General features: G+C 37.6%; 1 protein-coding gene across 1 annotated transcript in view; it reads left to right on the top strand.

Moving 5' to 3' along the window:
- Positions 1-21,489, top strand: part of LOC114639136 (metabotropic glutamate receptor 7-like) — a 432,453-nt gene that overhangs the window by 272,515 nt on the left and 138,449 nt on the right. The window contains exon 2 of the mRNA XM_028787826.1: positions 1,596-1,812. Within this exon, the coding sequence (XP_028643659.1) occupies positions 1,596-1,812 (217 nt within the window). The remainder of the gene's footprint in view (positions 1-1,595; positions 1,813-21,489) is intronic.

Below are 21,489 nucleotides of genomic sequence, written 5' to 3'. Positions count from 1 at the left end.
ATGAATAGGGGAACAGAGAACATCTGATTTCTTTCTGGCTACATGAGTCTAATGTATAATTTGAAAGGTTGGCGGGTTACTGATCTTTATAATAACTATGCTTCAACAGAAGAAAATGACCTGAACAGAAAACCAGCAACAATCAAACCAAATAGAATTTTCTGGACTTTGAAAGTCAAAATGAGTTTGGCTTTGGCTTATTTGTGCCTAAATAGATGGACTATTGGTTCAATTTATGCAAAGATTAAAAATTATATCAGAGAAAATAACGTGATAAAGAAATTTTCAAACAAAAGCTTGTCACCACCTTATTACTGCACATAACTACTTGTACTACTAATCATAGGCTATTTCTAGAAATCATAGGTTCTGGTTATTTCATAACTGTACCTTCCAGAAATCAGAGAGAGAACAAGTTGTGTGGAGTACACTGTATAGGTTAACTAACACAGGGATCTAGATGTCAGGTCCCAAGCCATGCCTGTAATCAATAGTGGCTTTTTAGTTTTCCTTAGGGTGTTTCCAAGTGTGTGTGTGTGTGTGTGTGTGTGTATTTGTATGTATATGTAGTTGTCATACATATAATCCCAAAACATTCAATACCCTCCAGGAAAGAGACGAGGAGTAATTTGTTTGATACTTAACTTCCTCATGGTTCTGTAGTTTGGTCTTCATAGGTATAAGCTCTAGAGCTCCTTAAAATAACTAAATAGATTAATCTCATCTAAGAGGATCTGATATCTTTTTAATGGGTAAATAAAGGAATTATTAGTACTTGTGCACTGCACACAACAGGACTGAAAGCTGTCTCCCAGCACCTAAAGAGAATGTGTACGGCTTTGGAGAAGACCGTCCAAAGTGTAAGAACGGCTGAAGCAGTGGTTCTCAACTTTTCCAATTCTGTGGCCCTTTAGTACAGCTCCTCCTGTTGTGGTGACCTCCAACCACACAAATATTTTGTTGCTATTTCATAACTGTAACTTTGTTACTATTATGAATTGTAGTGCAAATACGTGATATGCAGAATATTTGATACGTGATCCAGAAAAATGTCATGACCCACAGGTTGAGAAGGCTTGCACTGGGGACCACCCTTGTCTGGGCTAAGTGTGCTACTGAGTACCCTTATATTATGGTGTTCTTTGGCAAATGAATCACTACATGGAATTCACTTTGATGTGTCCTTGCGAGTCCACAGGTCTCTTTGCTAACAACGCATGTTCCTGAGGAACCATAACCTCTGCTGACTACTCTGGTCTCTAGATACAAGGCAGTCGGGCTGCATTGGTTTCATATCAGTTACAATATTTAATAGATTGGTTTTGAAGCCTCCACATTTAATTAGCCATGATATTTACCATAGCCTTCCCCTACTATACCCATTCCCATTTATTAACGAGAGATAATAGAAGAAGGCACAAAAGAAAATAGCCCTTTCTGTGTGCATCTAGGTGTTGTGTACTTGTAGGATGGGTGCTGGGCAGTAAGCCATCCTGTGTGCTGCTCCAGCCCTGTCTTTTGAGTGGCTAATCCTACATGGGACTCCATCCCACCCTCCTGGTGTGTTCTCACATGGTGTTTTCTTGTCCTTTCAGATCCCTCAGATTAGTTATGCATCCACTGCTCCTGAACTCAGTGATGACCGGCGATATGACTTCTTCTCTCGAGTGGTCCCACCTGATTCCTTTCAAGCACAGGCCATGGTAGACATTGTAAAGGCCTTGGGATGGAATTATGTGTCTACTCTTGCATCTGAAGGAAGCTATGGAGAGAAAGGTGTGGAGTCCTTCACACAGATTTCCAAAGAGGCAGGTAGGAAGTGATTGTATTTCCAAACTTACCTTCTTAAAAAAAATCTGTGCCTTGCAGAGATTTATTGTGATAATAAGTGAAGAGTAAACACAATCCCCAACATGACCTGATCTCACATCCTTATATCCTATAACAGCATCTTCAGGTTTTTATCTACAACATGTTATTTGGAAGAAAGTTTTAAAGGTGTGAAACCCTTGGTACCAACAGATAAATAGAATAAACACTACAATGGGTACACAATTTCTCACTATCTATGATCTGGTTAATATTCTCCTCCACATCTCTTCCATACTACTCTCTGAGCTCAGCTTACATTTGGCTGTGAATCACTGCATCTGTTTCCATGAGCTGCTGGATGAAGCCTCTCAGAGGACAGTTATGTTAAATTCCTCTCTGCTGAATAGCAGAGTACCATTAATAGTGCCAGGGGATGGCTTTTTCCCATAGGATGGGTCTCAAGTTGGGCCAATCATTGGCTGCCCATCCTCTCAATCTCTGCTTCATCTTTATCTTCATCTTGTAGGCCAGACAAATTTGGGGTTGAAGTATTTGTGGGTAGGTTAATGCCCCCCTTCCTCAAGTGGAAGTCCTGCGTGGCTATAGGAGGTGGCCACTTCAGTTCTGTAGTCACAGCTGCTAGGAGCTTCAGATAGGGTCACTGCTATAAATATTCCAGAGCTTCCCTCATCCATGTCTCCAGCTTTTCTCAGAGATGCTTATCCCAGCAACTTACTTTCACTCCCCCAGACATCTTGCCCTGCCCACTTGATCCCTACCTTAGTTTCCTTTCCCAACCCCCCACTCACCCAGTTCCCACCCTTCATCTACCTCTGATGTTTATTTTATTTCTCCTTCTGAGTGTGATTCAAGCATCCTCTCTTGGCCCTCCTTATTACTTAGTTTCTTTAAGTCTGTGGATTGTAGCATGAATAGCTCTAGATAAAGACCCAGCTATGCAACTTCTGGGCATATACTCCAAATATGCTCCACTATACCACAAGGGCCCTTGTTCAACTATGCTCATAGCTGCTTTATTCATAATAGCCAGAAATTTGAAACAAGCTAGGTGTCCCTCAACTAACAAGTGGATTCTGTGCATTTGGACAACTGAATAAAGATGCAATACATTTATACAATAGAATACTACTTAGCTATTAAAAACAAAGACAGCATGCAATTTGAAAACAAACAGGTAGAACTCGAACATATCATCCTGAATGAGTTTGACCAGACCTAGAAAGGGACATATGGCATCTACTCACTTAAAAGTGGACATTAGCCATAAAGCACAGGATAACTATGCTACAATCTACAACCACCATGATTTTGTAAGAGCATCTGATGCTTCTGAATGACTTGACCCAAACAAATGAAATTGCTCAGGTAGATTGTATTTAGAATGTGTAGAGCTGAAACCCTTTAGCCAATCAGTTCTATTAGCAGCACTTACTTAGAAGCGATTTCTTTAAGTTTATTTATTCAGGTCAAATTTGAAGAAGGCGCTTTGGTAGTTTGCCAGCTGTCTTATATACACATATAATGAATTTTCGAATTCCTTTGTGATTATTTTATGTTGTTGTTTTGTTTGTTTGTTTGTTTGTTTGGGTTTTTTTTATTTATTCTCAACCAACTCCCTTTGACAGGGTCTTATACAGCCCAGGTTGTCAATTTTTAGCTACACTATTTAGCTACGGATGAACATCTGGTTTCCATATCTCTGCCTTTTAAATGCTAGAATTCTACTCGTCCACATCCTGCCTGGTTCTATGAAGTTATTATGCTAAGGTAAAACAGTCTATTTTATTTATAATAATTTTATTCAACCAAAATGGTCACTGACGGACGTAGTGAGTCAACAATAATATCAAAGAGAAGAAGCTTCATTTCATGTGGAAAGGTGCCATTTATCATGATGACAGGGCCTTAAACATCACCCTTGGCTCCAGACATACCCAGTGGATGTGGCTAGTAGATCTACCCATGACTGTGAACTGAAGCTTCTTTGATAATCTCATTTTTTAAATTTTATTTTATTTTTTAATAATTACATGCTTTAATGTTTCTCTCCCCTTATCCCCATCCCAGAATTCTTCACCCCATCCTCCCTCCCTTTTACCTCTGAGAGAGTGCTACCTTGCTACCCCACCATGGCATCCCCTTTCCTCAGGGCATCAAGTCTGTACAGATTTGGGTGCATCTGTACTTGCCACTGAAGCCACATAAGGCAGTCCTCAGAGACATATGTGCTGGGGGCCTCGGACCAGCCTCTGTATTCTATTTTGTTGGTTGCTTAGTCCCTGGGAGCTCCCAAGGGTCTGGGTTAGTTGACACTGTTAGAGTTCCTTTGGGATTGCCATCCCTTTCAGTTTACCTCTAGTAGAAAGATAAGGCCCCCATTTGGAGGGATGGGGTCATCAAACCACCTTCAAAATTTTTGGCTCAGAATTGATCCTGTCTAAAAGAAATGCAGGGACAAAAATGGAGCAGAAACTGAAGCAAAGGCAATTCAGTGATTGACCCAACTTGAGACTTTTCCCATGGTCGGATACTAAACCCTGGCCATGTTACTGGTACTATGCTGTGCTTGAAGATAGGAGCCTAACATGGCTGCCCTCTGAGAGGCTCTACTAGCAACTGAATGAGAGTCCAAATGTTGGACTAAGATCAGGTATTCCTATGGAAGAATCAGGAGAATCTCATAATTTTTTTTAACTCACAATAGTAACACATGATGTGATTTTAAGTGTCACTGGCCATCTGGGTCCTTCTTACTTTTTGTCATCTGACTGAGATAGATATTCCTGTTTATAAGTATCCCTGGATGACCCTTAGAAATTGCCACTAAGGTGTCATCTTAAATATTATTTCCAAGTTCAAGCAGATATGCAAACCTCCCTTTGTTGAGTTGGCTTTGCCTGGTGTTTCTAGTTCTGATCACATTTCAAGACTCTTCTTAGTGGAGAACATGTATCTCTTATTCACTGCTGTAGCTCTGACTGCTGCTGTCCTAAGAAGGAATACGTCCAGTATAATTCAGTTAGGAACCTTCTGATCTGTCAGGAAATTTTAACTCTGTCCTTTTGGCAGGCTGTAATATATAGAACTCATTAGCAGCAGGTTTCATGACTCCCCAAAGAGATACCTAATCATTGTAATGACTATTTTTATTCCTTTCTCTGTCGCTTCCAATCTCGCTTCAGTCAAGCTTTAGTTGACGTAAAGAAATATCTGAACTATCTGGCTGAAAATAAATAAACTAGAGAAGCTAAAGAGAAATTACATAAAATAAATAAAGCCTGGCCACCATTATGAAATGTTTAATTGCCACAGAAAGTCCTGAATTTAACATTGAACTTTGTATTGGAAAAGCAAAGAAAATGCTCATCACTCTCTTATAAAATCTCAGCATTTTTATGGTAACCATCATGTTGAATATCTAGGAAAAGTAAGCTTTTCTTGCTTTGGAATCAAGATAAATGTTCTATAGACAGATTTCAGTGAGAAAATTATATGGTTGCTATTCCTGATGTCTTTGGTTGAATCCACAAGATATGACATTAGAGTTTGTTATGTAATGCAAAAAGGAATGACCTTTGTAATATTGTATGCATGTTAAAGATTATTCATTTAGCTAACCACATATTGAGATGCTAGGCTCAGAAGCAAGGCCTTGTCAGAAACAGTCATTTAAAAAGAAATCTTTTAACCTGAGACCATGCTCCCTGGGGATGAAGATTAAGAAATAGCCACCTGCTGCTGCAGACGTGGGAGAAAACATGGGAGATTCAGGTGACATGTCAGTGATTAGTTCTGTCTATTATAACATTCAGATAATGGTTATAAGCCACCTGTGCTATGTCACATGTGTAATTAATAACTGTATGTATGATTATGTGCTTAATGGATACCCTTCTTCTCTGATAAACAAGGAGAAAATAAGCAGAGACACCTGGGTATCTATCCCACATGCAGTCTCCAAAGGTAGATGCTGATGTGGAAGTCAGGAAGTGCATGCTGACAAGAGCCTGATATAGCTGTCTCCTTAGAGGTCTGCAAGAGTCTGACATATTCAGAGGCAGATGCTCACAGCTAACCATTGAACTGATCATGAGGTTCCCAATGGAGGAGTTCGAGTGAAGACTGTAGGAACTGAAAGGGTTTGCGGCCCTATGAGAAGGGCAACAATACTAACCAACCAGAGCTCTTAGGGTCTAAACCACCAGCCTGGGAGCACTTAGGGAAGGACCCATGGCTCCAACTGTATATGAGAGGGAGGATGGCCCTGTTGGGCATAGGTGGGAGAAGAGATCCTTGGTCTCATGAAGGCTGGATGCCCCAGTGGGTGGGAATTTGAGGATGGGGAGGAAGGAGTGGGGGGCTTGGTAAGGGCACATCTGCAGAGAAGCAGGGGGAGGGGTGATCAGATACGGTGTTCCTGAGCGGGGGGGGGGGATAGGGTAAGAAATGTAAATAAAACATCCAATAAAAAATTTACCTCTGTCCAATAAAAAAATAAACTAAAATAAAAATTAAAAAAGAAATAAAGTGTGGACTAAGTGGATCCACTGTGACTTAGGGGAAATGAGATTAAATATCATTTCTTTCCAATGAATGTTTTTTATTTCTTTGTGTGTATATACATTCAGTTGTGTGTGATGTGCATACACATATGTGCATTTACATAGGTAAGCACACATATGGGGGTTATGTTATCCATCTTTGTCTCTGTCTCTCTGTCTCTTTGTTTCTGAGTCACTCTCTTTCTGTCCTTTCTGTCCCTGTCTCTCTCTCTCTCTCTCTTTATGAGTGTGTGAGTGTGTGTGTGTGTGTGTGTGTGTCCTCAAAGTTTACAATGGGTGTCTTTCTTGATTACATTGAACGTTATTTTTTAAGGAAACATCTCTTTCTTAACCTAGAACTTACTAATTCCTAATAGTTTACAGTCTAGTTATTCATGTATCATCATAGATTATTCTCTATATCTTAGCACTAGGATTACATGAAACTGCTTCATATTCTCGTTTTCAAGAATAATTTTGGGAAGCACTTGTTAGAGAATTTGGGGAAATTTTCTAGAGTAGCATCAAATATTCATTTTATTTTTCATCTCCTGACATGGTTTGTATAAAGTACCTAAGACACATATGTGTACAAGTGAAGCATTATAACAAAGAAATGAGCAATCCACTCATATGGTGTCAAAAAGACGTGGAATTGAGTGAAAAACACTCATACTCCTGTACTCTAAACACTTGATGCATGATTCATCATTTCTGCTTTTAGTTTTAGTATCAAGAGTATGAGATTTATAAAGCCTGCTTCATCATGGTTGTATAATGAATGAGATGCTGTATTGGGAAGCAGTTAATACCTAGAAACACCTAATTATTAGTGTACCATTTTGACCCCCTATAAATATTTATTGTTTGAATTTAAAGTGTTGAAAATAACTGAAATGGATAGTCTAATTTCAGTCATAATTGCAAATAATATTGACAGTAGACATATTTCTCTTACTACAGTTTTACTATATAAGGAAGAGAAAAATAAATGAGCTAAAGTCTCACATACAAACATACACACACACACATACACAAATACACACATATGTACATGCGTACTTGAGTGTGATGGATTGACTACATTTTAAATGTACTGGCTTTAATCTGGAAGAACTAACTTCTATTGCTTTGAAACAGTTTGTTTCTGAAGATTGTCATTCTTTTTTATGAATACATTTTCCATTTTAGAATACTTTTACCTCAAAACTTAAGGGATGCTTAATCCCAAATCACAGGGTACTCTAGCAGGGAAGCATATCTCCAGTGCTCACAGTGGCAAGGCAAGGTTGAGCTCCCCAGCATCACTTCTTGGTAAAACAAATGATAATATTTCATTGGAGACAAAAAGTCACATTTAAACAGGTGCCTTTAAATTACTATTTATTGTTTATTTGTTTATGTGTTTAACTTACAAAAGTATAGTTGTTTTTCCAGCATGTATGTATGCAGATCATACATGTCTTTAGTGCCCTAGGAGGCTGGAGGGCATCATATCTCTGGAGACTTGAGTTAAAGACAGTTGTGAGCTGCAATATGAGGGCTGGGAATCAAGTGTTGGCCCTTTAGAGGAGTAGCCAGTTCTCTTAACCACTAAGCCATATCTGGAGCACCAACAAGAGCCTTTTCACATAGAAGATTAGGTATCTTTACTTTTATACTATCAAAGTAAATACCAACAGCCTTTCTCTCTGGCACAGTTCTGGAAGGCTTACTAAGTATAGATACTCCACCATCCTAAGATTTAAAAAGAACTTTAACATGGTTTTCTCATTTTAATGACATTCTTGTAAAATAGTCACATTTGTGTAAATGGCCCTATAGTGGTTACTCATGTAGTGTCAACAAAAGTTGTTTTTTGCCTAATACTGTAGAGACCAAGATAAAAATTCATTCCCATTATGCTAAAAAATAAAAATACAGGCCAATGTGATAACCTTAATGGTGAAGGTTGCATTTAAAGACTCCATTTCCTCAGTGAAAAACCAAAGCTAATGTTTATGAAAGTATGTAGCACTAGCCAGTTCTAGATCCGTCTTTTGAATTCAGACATTGTAAATGAATATTCTCTATTGGACTCTGACAGCCTTGTAGACTGTTACTAGGATAATTCAACAATACTTCTTTATGATATTATTATTATACAAGACTCCAGTATTATCAGTATGTTAATGACAGTGTGTCAACTCAGTCTTCAACCTTTAAAGCCTAAAAGAAAATGCTAGAACTACCTCTTTGGTATTTTATGGTACCTACTAGCTACTATTACTACATTTGGTATTGTAAATTAGTTATTTTCAACAGAAGTGAACATGCTTATGTGAAAGGGGAATCTTCACATATCCTGAATAGTAAAGCAAGAATTAGAGACAACAGATGACTGCTGAAATAGGGAGGTAGTGTTACCTGGAAGATGCCTCCTGATTGTATCCAGCACAAAGTGATCAATGCTGAAATCATCTGTATATGTAAGCCATAGTAAGCAGAATCTGTGGGTTATGTTTATGTATGCATTTATATTTCTAAATACGAAACTGTTGGCTCCTTTTGTTCGTGGCCCTTGAGCAACCACACTTAGGCAGGAGTCTTGTTGAAGCAGGAATACAACTTTAATGTATCAGTCTCTGGCTTATATAAACTTGGCGCATAGGGAGGAGGAGTTTTGGTGGGATGAGATGACTTAGGGGGCAAGGAACAGTGATAGAGGGTATGTGTGACTGACACGGCCAATAGCAAAGCTCTACATCAGTAACAGCAGGGCAGAGGCAGGGCCAAATGGGTCTTGTTTTGTCACTCCAGTGTGGAAGTGACTGAGACAGGTCTCAAAACTCGAGCCAGCTCTGGTTTGTCCTCAAGGCCCGAACCAGGGCCAAAATGCGGCCCAACATGCAACCATAATAATCAACAAAAAGGAGGCATAAATTTGAAAGGGAACAAGGGGAAATAATGGGAGGAGATAGAGGGAGAGGACAAAGGAATGTCTGGAGAGAGGACTGAGATGAGGAGAAATGATGTAAGTATAATTAGTAAAATTAAAAATGTAAATATAAAGTATTCTTAGTTAAATTCTAGATCTTTTTGAATTTATCTTTTTACTGTCTGTATCTTCTCTGTAATGCTCTACTTGAGGTCATGTGTAGAACTAGAGATTAAATTTCGCTGCTACTCAGTATTCAGGAATTTAGACCTTGGGAATGTGGAATAGCTACTTATGGGTTTTTATACACTTATTTATATCTCTGTAGTTGGTAGCTTGTTGTGTGTGTGTGTGTGTATGTGTGTGTGTGTATGTGTGTTTTCTTGTGAAACAATTCACTTTGTTTTGAGACCGGTTTTTTCACTATGAATTGAAGCTTTTTCTGATCAGAGGGGCAGACTAGGAAATGAACTTGGCTTCCTCCTGTGTCCACTTCCTCAGTGCTAATTTTGCAAGCCTTTGCCACTTGTTCAATTCTTACTTAGATCCTGAGAATGCAACTCAGTACTAGTGCTTGCACAGCAAGTGCTTTCCCAACAGAGTTCTCCCTCCCTCCCTCTCTCCCTCCCTCCTTCCCTCTCTTCCTCCCTCCCTCCCTCCCTCTCTCCCTCCCTCCCTTCCCCCCCTCCTCCCTCATTATGGAAATTTATAACACTGTCCTCCTATTCCTTCCTAGATGAAACACTCTGGTCATTGATTGTATTTCTGATCATAAGGACAAAGTCAAACCATTGTTCCTGCCATCTAGCTTATGTCTTAGTGTGTAGAAGTCAAGTAGTCGGTATTTTCTAAGAAGAAGAGAGGGAAGAATTATATTTACTTCTTTATCTTACATTTCAGTGGAAAAAAAGGAATCCCTTACAAACCTATAATATTTTGTCTAAGTCCCCACAAATTTATACTTATATCTCTTTGCTCTGCTTTGTCCCAGGTTCCCTCTTGACATTCCCAATGGAAGTCAATTATTACAGTGGAAAAATGTCACAAAAGTCATGATTGTATTTCTTTACATCTTTAACTACCTAATATCCACATTTTATGTTTTGTATATACAGAATTTCACTATGTAGCTCTGGCTGGCCTGAAATACCTTATGTAGATAACAACTTGTCTCAAACTCACAGAATGTGTCTCTTGGGTGCTGAAATTAAATGTCTATACCACAATGCCTATCCTAATATCTAAAATTAACATAGAACCATTAAATACCTCACAAGAGAAGTAATCTGTGTAAATATTGAAAATTTTATAACCTGTTTACATATGTCATTGTAGAAAAGAAACAATAAGAGCAAACTAATTCTAGATTGAAAAATAGGCATCCATAGGCTGTAGAGATTACTCAGCCAATAAAACCTATGCTCACAACCAAAAATATAAGAGAGATAAGAATTCTTCTTTTTTAAATGGGTGTAGGAAATGTGAACTTACATTCTCAGGTTTGAACATCACACACTCTTACCTGAAAAGCCATCTGGTCAGCCAAAAATCATGTTGTAGATTGGGATATATTAACAACCCAACCTTTATAAATCTACATGGATATTCTAATGACAAATGACTGCTTGCCAAGGTATTCAGAAGGGCGCTTCCTGAGTATTATGGTAAAGCTAACAAAGCCTAATATTCATGTTCCACACATCATGTTACATCATGCTCTGCAAACCACATATAACCACTGTAAATGAGTTAGGCTTCAAGGACACAGCTACCAAGAACAATGGAAATCCCATTTTATTGGCACCAGCATTGGCCAGAGCAGTGATATCCATTTGTACCAGTAGATGTTGAATCCAGCATAAGTTGGCTCCATTCACTCAACCTCTGGCTTCCTATTCCAACAGAACCTATAATAACACCAAGCCAGCCTGCTGATGTGGCTTTGTTTTATTTATTTGGAGCTTTGATTTGGGCAGCCTGGCCTCTCTCCAAGTTTACTAATATTCTGATTTTGGTACTCTATCCTCCCCAGTGGCTCAATGAATTGTCCAACATCATTTAAATAATTTCTCTGCTTAATTTAGGCATGTTCATACTTTGTTTGTCTTCAACCTCCATTAACACAGGCAATGAAGGGCTGTCTCTCTTCTGGGTTTCTTAACATTCTGTGTGTACCTCTGTCACAGAATTTCATAATTTTCTTTATTTCCATTTGCCTAGCTTTCCTCTCTCATTAGAAATGAAGTTTGTAGAAGATAGCATATTGTATCTCACTTACAATATTGTTTATACAGAATTGTGCCGAACACAGAATAGGATTTTTAAATATTTTATTTTATTATTAATCATATTGTTATTTTTGTTTGATTGTTTTGTTTGTTTGTGTGTGTGTGTGTGTGTGTGTGTATGTTTGTGTGAGCATGCGTATAGAGGGAAGAAGGCAGTTTTTAGCAGTCAGTTCTCTCCTTACACTATGAGTTCTAAGGACCCAATTCAGGTAGCCAGGTTACATTTCAAGCACTTTTACCCACTGAGAAATCTTTTGGAACACATCAATTTTTTTTAACATGTTAAAAATACGAGTATGGTCACAAGGTTCTAATCGGTGATGTGGAACAGTTTCTAATTCTGATTTGCTAATGTGTCCATCATTCTCTTCTCACAAATTGACTTCCTAAGAAGACCATACTGGACAAAGAAGCTAAACACCCTGTCTTATGGTCACACAGTATACATCAGGATGCCTTTATTTATAAGCACTGTTTCAAAATTATATTCATAACACACCAAAAGATTCTTGGGTTTTAGAAAAAGCAAATATGAAGAAGAAAAGCAATGAAAATAAACTGAGATATGTTCCAATTGAGGACTCTGGGAGAAGGTGGATGTTTAACTAACCCCAAAATGATGACAGAATCTGAACAGACAATGTTGCCCAAAGGGAAGCAGTGCAGGATATTCTAGGAAGAAAGAAGCATGACTGAACCCTAAACACCACTGGCAATGTTTAAAATTCTCAGTGCTGTGAGAGACAAAATACTAATTGAAAACTCTAAGACCCAAGATGAATGTAATGCTGAGCCTTCCATTCAATGTGTTTACCATTTCTAAAATGAAACAGATAGTTCAAGCCTAAGCTTCAGTTTCTGGCTCTCACTCCTTATGTAACTCATTGGGAACCAGCATATAGGGGCTCTGAGTTGTAAAGGCATCAGTATTTACTGAGACACTTGTTAATCTGGTTTCAGTAAATACCCCAATATAAATCATTCTAATGTCTAAGGATGAGCTCCTCATATCATTTGGACTCCTCCTGTTGTCACAGGGTCCTGAAATAGTCCATGACAGACTGCTGCTCTGACACAAAAGAAAGAGGTAGTGAACACACATATTTATCAGTCCCCTCCCCCTTCCCACCCCTTCAGAGTACCTCTTGGGCCAGGGATAGGGGATTGAAAAGATCCAATGGGAAGCCTTACCTTGCTGCTTAATTGCCTCTGATGACCTCCGGATGTGTAAACAAAGAAAGGGAAGATTATGAGAGGTTTATATGGAGAGAAAAACATAATGGGGAAAAGCATCCTTGTTTCTAAATAGAGGAGTAGAGATTCAAATATGGAGAAATCTGTGGAGCAGTAGAATACTTTGGTCAGCTAAGGAGGGAGGGGGAGCCCTGTGATAATTTCCTGAGAAAAAGATTATTCTATTGTATCTTTGATACCAATAAATTTACAATAAGGTGTTTTCTCTTTCTAATAAAGTTAAGTGCGATCCTCAAACTCAAGAAGTCCTAATTCTCAGTATTTACAAAAAAGTAATTGTGAGAGAGTCCCAATCCTAAATTTCAGAAGGCTTGACAGAATAGATGCATTCAACAATAGATAGATTTCAGCAAGGAAAAGAGTGTATTAGAGTAGCAGTTTCTTTATAAACTTCAGAGAATAATGTAGAACAACTTGTACTGATAACTGGACTGTGCAGCTAAAAGCGTCAGAGTTCTAAGAATTACTAATGTCTAGCACCATTTGAAAAGTGCAGGGCAAGCAAAATGTCCTCCACTTTGCTTAGATTTAAGTATCTTATTCAGAAAGTGAATTAGATACAATGGCACTTACCATAACTGGGGTTGAGGGAGAGCAGAGCTTACTTATGAAGACTGATTTTCATGTAACTTCCTTGCTGTGATCAAGGCTTGGTGGTCTGAGGCTATGGTAGATTGCTATTTTGGTTGCTGCTGCCAGAAGCTTCAAGAGTGATGCTCCACTGCAACAGATAACTATGATGAGGGGGTCTGAACCATCCCTCGCAGCAAATGTAGTAGCCATTTAAAAAGACAAAAGAAATGGGCAATGGAATTAGCCAACTGGCCAGTTCTATTGTATTGGCACCCCAGTCAAAGAAGTGTTAAATAATGGTTGATTGCTTACAACTTATCTGTTTACTGGCTTCATTGACTTCTTAATTTATTTTGTATCCCAACAACTTAAAGCATGTAAGTCAGATTTTTTGAGATTTACACTAAGGGATAGGTTTTCTTTTGGCTAATGGAACCCTGCTATTAAATCTTTGGAAGATTGTAGAATATTCTACAAAGCCCCATGTATGATGTCTTAGCACTCCCAAGAGAGTTAAGTGCAGTGAAGACTCAACAGTGACAGTATTGTCCTGGATACAAATTATTGTGGCTTACTTAGATTTTACCTCCATGTTCTATAGCTCCTTACTGGCACTGTTCATTTCTTTTAGTTGAGTGAATTAAATATCTCGCCCTTAAGTTCAATCACTATTAGATAGTACTTTCCATTAAAATAGTAATTTAGAATTAGCATTAATTGAAACAGAATTTCCATAGATCCTCTTGAGATAGCATTGTAGTCTTTGTTCCACTGTATTAAGATTGTCCCATGACCCTGAAAAGCTTGAGTACACATTACAGGATAACCATTTGTATGTAAGAGAAAAATACTGAAGTCACTGTCATCATCATAAAACTCTTATCTTGCAGTAAAAGAGATATGTATTAGACTCAAGTGCAAGAGGATAATTAAAATGCTCTTTCTATAAAGTGTCAGCAGCCTTTCTAGATGTGAATAAGATTTTAAAATCAAAGACAGGGTTGATTTCAGCTCTTAAAATTATCTAAAATGTGTGAAGCTCTAGATATTATTCCTTGCATTGCAAAATAGCAACTTTGGATGTATGTACCAATGCCTAGTTCCATATGAGGAGTGTGGATGCTGTTCTCCTAAAGTCCCGTGTTCAGCATTTGTCAATGAGTAGTTCATATAGAATGGTGGTCAGTTATAGACAGTACAGTCAAGTGATACATGGAACACTGCTCTAGGATCTAGATGTACATCTTTAAATTTTAATAGAATTATTTTTAAAAATTATTGAAATTTTTTATTCAATATATTCTAATTTATGATTTCTTCTCCCATCTCCTCTCAAATCCTTACCACTTCCCCACTCATGCAACTCCATGACATTTTCTGCTTTATTCTCTCTTTAGGAAAGAGGAAAATTAGAAAATGAATAAAAACGAAAAGAAAAAGGACAACTTTCTATTCTTTGAAAAGTGTTATTCATCTGTATAAAGTTTCTTGGTCAGATTTATCTACAACTACCTCTGTCCACCATCCCTGAGTAACCCCGATCCCCTTCATCCTGTATCCCTTCCAACTAAATGTCCTCTTTTTTTTTTATTTCTATCAGTAACTCACAGATAGAGCTTTCAGTATTCACATGGGTGTATTGCTATCCATGTAGTATGAGCAATCCAACAGCCTCCAATATCTAAAGAAGAGTGATTTTGCCTCATTTATCAGTTATTAATTGTAATAACTCCTCTGGTGGGCATGGAGTCATAAGGACCGCACCCATATATATTCTGTAATCTTTTGTCTTAGGAAGTTGTTACAATTTCAAAAAGAAATACAAGAACATCAATAGATCATATATATGGAAATATCCACAACCTGCTAACTGAGAAATGGGAAAAAATTCCACCCTGATTTATAGGCAATTCACTGAGGAAGAAAGTTCCAGCAAAGGCCCTCTCTGTGGATACAAAATTAAATGCAAGGTTTTGTCTAAAGTGTATGAAATGTAAAAGCACTTAGAAGCTGAGGCCCTGGCAATAAAGATCTTTGACAATTTTCTTTAGATTTCAGTATTTTCCAAACTGCACTCTTCATGTTGGTTTAAAAGATAATGTCCATTTCCACATGCAGTGTAGGTAACATTTGTATTGAGCTTATTTCCTCTGTACAAATTCACTCAAGTTTAGGTTACTGCATTCACATTAGATAAATTGCTATGGGTAGCAACTGGATCAATAGCCAGGATGCTTCTGCTGAGCCATCTGAGGCTGAGTTTGACTAGCTCTTGACTGGTGATTATTATTTGCTACTTGGCTTGTGTCCACTCTCTTTAAATAGAAAACTCATTCCCATATCTATTAGAGGAAAACATAAAAACTTTGTCACAGCTCAGAATATACAAAGTAACAGCGTCAACCTTGAGGCTGACCACCTAAGTGTAACGTGTACAAGCTAGTTCTCCGGGAAATAATGACACACCTTTACGTCATAAGCTTATCAGGCCCTAAAAGGGCAGAACAGGTGCCATGTATCATGGCAATGAACTATTATGCTAGGTTGCTTCTATCTGTATGAACTTTTTGTTTAATTTAATATATTTTACATTTATATGTATATCTATGCACATTTATATGTGTGACTGCGGGCATGTGTATGGAAAATACAGGGAAACATCCAATGTCAGTGCTTGCCATCACGTTGTTGCTCACAGCTGTGTGCACCAGAGTAGCTGACCTGTAGGCTTCTAGGATTACTTCTGGTTTTGCCTTCTATATCCCTATAGGAGTGACTGCTATTGAACAATTACACTTTTATGTTTGGCTTTACATTGGCCTTGGGAGTTCAAATTCACATCTTCATGCTTAAACATCAAGTATTTTACCCACTGAGCAATCTCTACAGTCCCCATGATACCTTTCTTCTATTTTCTTTTATTTTTATTAGGTTTTCATTGACTATTTCAATGTTCCAAAAATGTTTTAGCTCCATAAATAATGCAGATAATATACACTGATTGCACATTTCTTAGCAAATAATTTAAAATTTAAAAACGAAAGTAATTCTTGGAAACAATATGAGGCAACTCAGGGAGTTACTGAAAAGTCTTAAGGTCCAAATTTTACTGAAGTAGCAAGAGTCTGCTTTTGTGAATCCAGACTGCAAAATTGGAAGGGCTGCATGAGGAACAAGTTATATCCAGCTCCATCCATTCCTTCAATTCTGTACTCTAAACTTGGTTTCTATTCAGAAAGCATTTAATGATGCTTGCCACTACTGGTATGTTTGCCCCTTGGCCAATGCAATTTGAAACAATGGATCATTCTCTAGACTCATTCTCCTGAACTAATGAACAATACAAGATTAATATTGGATCTTGATTAGTAAAGACAAGTGACAGAAAAGAAAGGATAGACCTGTAGAACAAAAGATTATAGATCTTTCTCTGTTATCACAATGCATACCTGGAGAAGAAGACTAAAATTTATATAAAATGCTCTAGGCAATGAGAAATTTTAAGAATAGAAGTTGTTTTTCCCTTTCTTTTTCTTTAACTACTGTTCAAAACAAGTCATTTTATTTTAAATGTTTATAGATGATTGCTCAGGCCACCAGCTTTCTAAGTAGATGAGAAATGTGATTTTCCCAGTTTTACATCCATGACTATATTCATGAAGACTGTTATTTTAATCCAATGTTCTCATTTGCTCTACCATATCACATGACTTCAGGTGTGAAGAAATATGACAGTGAGTTGTCATCATTACTGAAGAATTCCACAGTAAACTAATACTCGTTTAAAAATGAGAATCAAGAAAGGCATTTTTATGTGATAGGAATGGTGTTCATTCTTTTAACAGTTTGAAAAAAAAAGGTTATGCTACATTTTACAGGCTTGCTTTCTTATACTGGAGTTTACCCCAATTCTCCTCCATCAACAGGTTCTTTATAATGAACATAAACAAAATTTCTTTGAAATATAGAAATGAAGAAATGAGGAATTATTCCTGCTTTTCTATGTTGTCACAAAGATGAACATTCTTTGTGCATATAAGGAGAAGTGAGACTAGTTGAGAAATAAAAGTGACAGAGGTGTATGGCATGCTGGGATAGGAATGACTGTTTCTTCATGGTGATTTCTCTGAATGCTAACTATGCTACAGACCGTGAAAGGAAGAGAGTTTGTAGCAGAACTGGGCTTGTAGAGCTTGTCATTAATAGTTCTGTTTGGAGAAACACTAACAGTGGAAGAGGGGAGAGTTTAACATAATACATGTTTGTCCATCAACTGAATACCATGAAGACTGGAAATATATAACTAAAGCTCTATGACAGAGTTTTTTTTTAAATTTAAAATAGATTCTTCTCTCCTACAATACATCCTGACCAGTTTCCCATCCCTTCACTCCTCCCTGCGCCCCTCTATCTCCCCTCTCTCTCAGATCCACTCCTCCACTTTTTCCTCCAGACCTCCAACAGATGGCAGCCAAATAAGACAAAACAAAGTATAATAAGACAAGGCAAATCCCTTATCTCAAGGCTAGGTATGGCATCACAATAGGAGTAAAAGAGCAGACAAAAGAGTAAGGAATACACCAGATTCCACTGTCAGCTGTCTCACAGAAACACCAAGCTAATACCCTTAACATATACCCATTAACATTTTAGTCTCTGTGATCCTATGTGAGCCTATGTGAGCCCATCTGAGCCCTGCTAAGTTGATTCAGTAGGTCATGTTCTCCTGGTGCTTTACATTCTCTCTGACTCCTACAATCTTTGTTCCAGCTCTTCCATGAGGTTCTTTGATCTCCGAGGGGAAGGACCAGATGAGGACCTCCAAATTACACACTCTCTCTGTGTCTCTCTGTCCCTCTATCTCTGTGTCTCTCTGTCTCTCTGTCTCTCTGTCTCTCTCTGTCTCTCTCTCTGTTTCTCTCTTTCTCTCACACACTCTCTCTCTCCTCTCTTTCTCTTCTCTTTCTGTCCCTCCCTTCCTCCCTCCTCAGCATGATGTCTTGCTGAGTCTGACTGTGGGTTTCTGCACCCAGAATACCTAATCATGTAGACAAGCATAGGAAGGTCTAAAAGTCCAGCACTGCTTTAGCCATCTCACTTTCTATCTTCCCATTCTTTTGATCATTTAGTTACTTGATTTTGCCCCAGATTTTCCCAAAAGAAGACACCATGTGTTGCTTCCCCCTGGGCTTTTACCCAAGCAGCGTCCTCTGAATGGAAGAACCCATTCCCAATCTCAATGGCCTGAAAACCTCTTGCCTTGGTGATATTCCTCTAATGTTTCCTCCCCTCCAGCTCAGTGTCATGTTCCTGTCACTGATCCATAATTTGAGGCAAAATATGTAATCTAGTCATTGTTTTGATCCAAAAATATTGCCATAAGTGTAGTCAGATAATAAAATTAGTAATGTTGGTAAACCAAAAATCATTGTGTGTCTTTTTTAGTTTGGGTGCTGTCAAGAGCTTGTAAGAGCCAATGGAAATATTAGTTACTAAATATGCATTTGTTCATGGAGCAAAATGTTAATACTCCAAATCTATGAATTTCTGAGTATAGTAGATCAAGTCTGTAATCCCAGCTTGTAGAAGGCTGAAGTATGAGGATATTTAATCTGAGATTAGTATAAACTAATTACTTCAAGGCTATGTGGAACAGCTTAGTGAAATACTGTTTCAGACTAAAATAAAAATGTCTGGGTATGTAGAGTGGTAGTAGAGTATTTGTTTAGCATAGAATGTCTTGGGTTCAACATTTTGCTTCATAAGCAAACAAACAAACAAACAAACAAACAAATAAATGCTTCATGAACTTAGTTGCTTTTTTTTTCTAACCCTGCCATGGATCTCAATCCTTTACTGGGCGTCTTGATTTGTCTCATGCTGTATTACGGGCTCTCTGGATAGGATAGTGTATATTACCTATTTCTTCAGGTTATTTTAGCTGTAAATTCATAATAAATTAGAAAATTTATACAGTCTTAACCCTAGATTTAGAATTGTGGTGTTAGTGATTTTCTTCTTGTCAGTGGTTGTTAAAGCAAGACCTAGTGTAATTATGTTTCTAAATTGAATCTTAAACTAAATCTGCTCATAAATTAAAGAGTTTGTTTTATATTTCAATACACAAAGTAAACCTTCATAGATTCCTTTTAAATGTGAGAAAGCTGGAGAATAAAATAGAAAGGCAACTGATAAGTGTTTTGAACCATAAAATTAGGCAGAAGTTGGTTCTGTTGACTTGAAAGATCAAAAGTGAATATTTTCTCCTTGATATAAGGATTATATGTTAACATAAGAAACAAGAAAACACTGAACTGCAGATGAAATATATTCTCCCAGCAATGTCATTTGGTTTAAGAGCAACTTGCTTTTAGATTTTGTACTGTTTACGGCCAAAAAATATAATGCAGAGATGACAAGAAGGATGAATCTAACTTTATTATTTTTATTCTCCCCACACCCAAATTAATAGGATTAGATTGAAAGAAAAATTGATCAAGCTTCATTTTCGTGTTCTAGAAGTCAAGAATTGCTCCCCAGGAGGTGGGTAAATATTTAATGCTCATTAATCAATTTTCTTACCATCTTCTTCATTGTTCTTGCTTCTAACACCAAGCAACAGAAGACAGCATATTCATTACTCTTTCCTAAGGGTTAAGAGGGTAATTGAGGACCAGATGTAGTTAAGTTGAAATCCAAGCTCTATGCATATTAAAAATATGTAAATCTTGGCATGTCTGAATTATATCCAGATGCCGTTACTGTACAGGCAGTTGGGCATAAAAATATAGTGGCATCATATCTCTGCAATAGAGATCAGAATTTGAGATCTGTCAGTATGTCAGTGCTATATAATTTTTGGAAATTGTATGTGATCACTTCAGCCTGGAGGGTGCTCAGGGACACAGCCAACAAAAATATTTCAAAGTCTAGAATTGGTGACAGATCCAGCAACATGAACTAATCAGAATCCAAAGAAATAGTGTTCTTAGGAATCAGAAATTATGAGCTGAAGGTCAAACTTTAGCAAGTACAAGAATAGATCATAATATTTTGTGGCCTGGACATCATCAGTGACTTTGAAAAAGACCCTTGAGTAAAAGAGCATAGGTAAAGATTAGATAGGGTAAGTTTATAGAGAATGGAATATGGGAAATTTAACAGAGTGCATAATAGACTCAAGGGAGTTCCTCCTAAACATAACAGAAGTGGTGATTTCAGAGTCTTTTGTGATGGCTGCGATGACTAATTAGAGGATGTTTGTTTAAATCTATTTCACATTATATTATTTCTATTTTCCAACACTATAAATCATTTTCTTCTTTTCTTTTTAAATTTTAAACTATGTGTATATATGTGTGCTTGTATACATGAGTGAGTCCAGTGACCACACAGTCCAGAAACGTGTATCAGATTCCTGTAGCTGGAGTTACTAGCTGTTGTGATCCAACTTTTGTGATGTAGATGATGGGAACTGAACCTCCAAAAGCAGTAGTTGAGCTTATATATTGAGTCATCTAACTAGCCTCTCTTCCCTCCGGTACTATGTTTTTTATCCTTTTCCCATATTCTTTCTCTTTCTCATTTTTGTTCTTCCACGAATTGATTGCTACTCTGGAAGATAATGAGCAAAAGATAGAAATATAAAATATTTAACTACTTGAAGAGCGAGATGAAGGAAGTGAGAGTGTGCATCACTTGAAGATATGGGAGGGTGGTTTTGAGTAGGAAAAGAAGTTGTATTCAAACAGATTAACACAAGGATGTCTTCAGGTTTTCCAAGAAAGAACCCCATTGTGTGAGAAAATTTTGCTCAAATCTTTTCGTCTTCAACAAAAGTTTTAGGATGCTTTTAAAACCATAGGAATAAAATTTCTAAGGCTGTAGTCTAACTGGTTCTGTGCTCTAGTCATCTCTGACTGGCCATATAATACGGCTTCCTTATAAGTCCTCATAGAAAGTATGTCAATGATATTCTCAGAATAGCTCATTTCTTACATCAGTGCTGGTCAAAATCAACTTACCACTGAAAGTAGTTTCCTGAAGCTCGGGAGACCTGTGATAGTAAAAGGATAATCAATAT

The sequence above is a fragment of the Grammomys surdaster genome, unplaced genomic scaffold, assembly GCF_004785775.1.
Source record: "Grammomys surdaster isolate TR1022 unplaced genomic scaffold, NIH_TR_1.0 125685, whole genome shotgun sequence".
In the NCBI taxonomy this organism is placed as follows: Eukaryota; Metazoa; Chordata; class Mammalia; order Rodentia; family Muridae; genus Grammomys; species Grammomys surdaster.
Note: the sequence above shows the minus strand (reverse complement) of the source record. Positions and strands in the feature narration are given on the sequence as shown.